The sequence below is a fragment of the Amphibalanus amphitrite genome, unplaced genomic scaffold (assembly GCF_019059575.1).
Source record: "Amphibalanus amphitrite isolate SeventyFive unplaced genomic scaffold, NRLGWU_Aamphi_draft 002102F_arrow, whole genome shotgun sequence".
Lineage (NCBI taxonomy): Eukaryota > Metazoa > Arthropoda > Thecostraca > Balanomorpha > Balanidae > Amphibalanus > Amphibalanus amphitrite.
The window spans coordinates 63,100-65,649 of NW_024883595.1; the positions used below are offsets into that span (position 1 = coordinate 63,100).

Here is a 2,550-nt window from a genome sequence, read left to right on the forward strand (position 1 = left end):
TTCATTAGCTATCTAATGGCGTCAACTCTCTCAATCTAACGGATCAGCAGGCTACCGGCCTCCTGTTATTTCTTGGCCTCTCATTCGTCAAAGTCACGTGGACTGTGCTGAGCAGTTGACCAATGAGAGGCCAGTAGTAATCCCCCGCTCCCTGGCTTACGCGTCTCTCTCTCTCTCTCTCTCTCTCTCTCTCTCTCTCTCTCTCTCTCTCTCTCTCTCTCTCTCTCTCTCCCTCCCTCCTTATCTTCTCTTTATCTGATCCTTTGTCCCTGACGGTTTACAATAAGAAAATACTTTATCTTCAAACCCATAATGAAGCGCGGAGGACCACACAATTCTTCCCCGAAGTTCGTCCCCAAGTGAAACAAGATTCTAACCGACCGCACAGTGGACAAAATAACTACGTTCACTGACCAAAATTTCCCAGAACAAAACAGGCGTCGCGACAAAATCACAAAAAAAACTTTTATATTACTGAAAGGTTTATCCAACGAATCCTTCCAATGATCGTCAATTACAACAACGCTTTGAAACCAAATGCACGACGGGGTATCAGTACAGTCTAGTTGGGTACGACACGGTCGTAGTTCGGTACCGTACGGCACGACACGACACGTAACAGCACGGCACTTCTGGTACGACACGACCCCATCGGCTCAAACCACCCTCTGGCCTCTGGGATCCATCCGTCTCTCTGGATCTCTGTCGTAACCCGACAATACATGTACATGTACAGTCTCAGCGTGTCAGGGTAATCCCCAGCGGGATCCCGCTAAAGGTAGTTCGGGGACGGCACTGTGGTATTCTCACTGATGTTCTCACCGGTGCTCACACAGCGGATGTCTCATGTTCTCACAGGTATTCTCGCAGATATTTCCGCATGCATTCTCACAGCTGCAGTTCTCACAGGGCACGAGGCTGTGAACGATATTGTGACCTGACCTCGTGAAGTGACACCGAGGGTCCTGGCCGGTCAGGTCAGGTCACGTTGAATCAGGTGAGGTCAGGTCCACTGACTGCTGGGCGTCGGGAGTCCCGACGGGTCGGTTCAGATCGGGTCCCGCTGAGTGCCGACCACTGAGTATCCTGCTGGGTCAGGTCATGTCAGGTCACAGCGGTCAGCTGAGGTTGGCCCACCAGGATAGCAGTCCCAGACCTGGCTCGTTCACGGTAGCCTGTGGACACAAACAAACACCAGGTCAGGCCAAATGTCAGCCAAAATATTAACAGCAAATAATACGCCAATTCACAACACGTAAAGCACAAGTTCACACAAAAACTACAGTGCAGGTGAAGTGCACTCTACAGGCAAATGATCAAACAAATATCGCAAAGAGTTACCTGCGGGCAAATAATCTAAATAAACTACCCTTTGCCGGATGACCGGCGGATAAAGCCTCTACCGCTCACCACCGACCGGTAACAGCGGTCACAACTCTTCTGCCTTTGGCAACTCACTTCTCTCTCCTCTCTTCATCCCTTCTCTACCCCTCCCTCTCTCCATTCGTCCATCCATTCGTCCGTCCGTCCCGTCCGTCCGTCCGTCCGTCCCGTCCGTCCGTCCGTCCGTCCCGTCCGTCCGTCCGTCCGTCATTCATTCATTCACTCATTCATTCATTCATTCATTCATTCATCCCCCCGCCCACTCTGACCGTGATGAGGTAGGGCGTGTGGCGCTGCTGGCCGGCCGCGGGGTCGGCGGGCGGCGCGGACGGCTCTGCCGGGCTCCGCTCCGGACCGGCCGGCGTTGTGTCCGTGAACGTCTCGGCCGCCACGCGGAACCGAACCTCCTCACCTGGAGAAAATAGGACACAGGTGAGAGAGGGCGGAGGGCAGAGGGTCGGTTCAAAGAGTAAGGACTGCTTGCTTATCAGTGGGTGGAATTGTCACGTTAGCATGTGTTTTGCCATCCTGTGCACGTTAGCATGGATATAATTATGTGCAAAGTTCGGCCGCGCTGAGATACTCTGTTTCTTGGCGTTTTGTTACCTTGCACTGACACATCGGACTGTGTGGCGCTGACTGGAGCCAAGTTAATGGTGATGATTGCAAGCACATTTCCATAACACAAATAGCACGACGATTTGTGCTCTTAGGGCGCTCGGCCCTGAGAGGTGCTCGGCGTCCACTGACCGGGGTCCATGAAGAGGCTGTGTTTGCCGTCCTCGTACTCCCAGATCCAGACCTGCTCGGCCTCGTCGAACCGGGCCGGCTGCTGCAGCGCCGAAGGCGGGATCAGAATGTCGTCAAAGAAACCCAGACTCACTGCAACCAGAGACGGGAAAGCGGACGTGTTAAAAAGACGGAAATCATGGATAATACATATAACAGAGGCGGGGGTCGTTTCAAGGGTTCAATGCAGGGAGGGGGAGTACTGGGGGGCGACACTGAGCAAATGACGGGAAGAAGGACGGAAGGGTGCGCCACTAAACGGTTGTCGAGAGGATGCCGCATTAAACGATAAACGAGGGTGTGACACCAAACACTAGACCAAAGGGTGCGGCACTAAGCGTAGGTCGGAAGAGTGCGGCGCTGAGCGAGTGTCTGTAT

The 2,550-nt window shown here is 53.5% G+C and overlaps 1 protein-coding gene across 1 annotated transcript; it reads right to left on the reverse strand.

Moving 5' to 3' along the window:
- Nucleotides 1–451: 451 nt before the first annotated feature.
- LOC122376329 (DNA-directed RNA polymerase III subunit RPC8-like) lies at nt 452–2,323 on the reverse strand (the record flags this gene model as incomplete). Its single annotated transcript, XM_043356143.1, has 3 exons — nt 452–1,175; nt 1,653–1,795; nt 2,134–2,323. Coding segments are annotated over 3 exons (390 nt in total), but the record flags the coding sequence as incomplete, so codon positions are not given.
- Between the last annotated feature and the right edge of the window lie 227 nt (nt 2,324–2,550).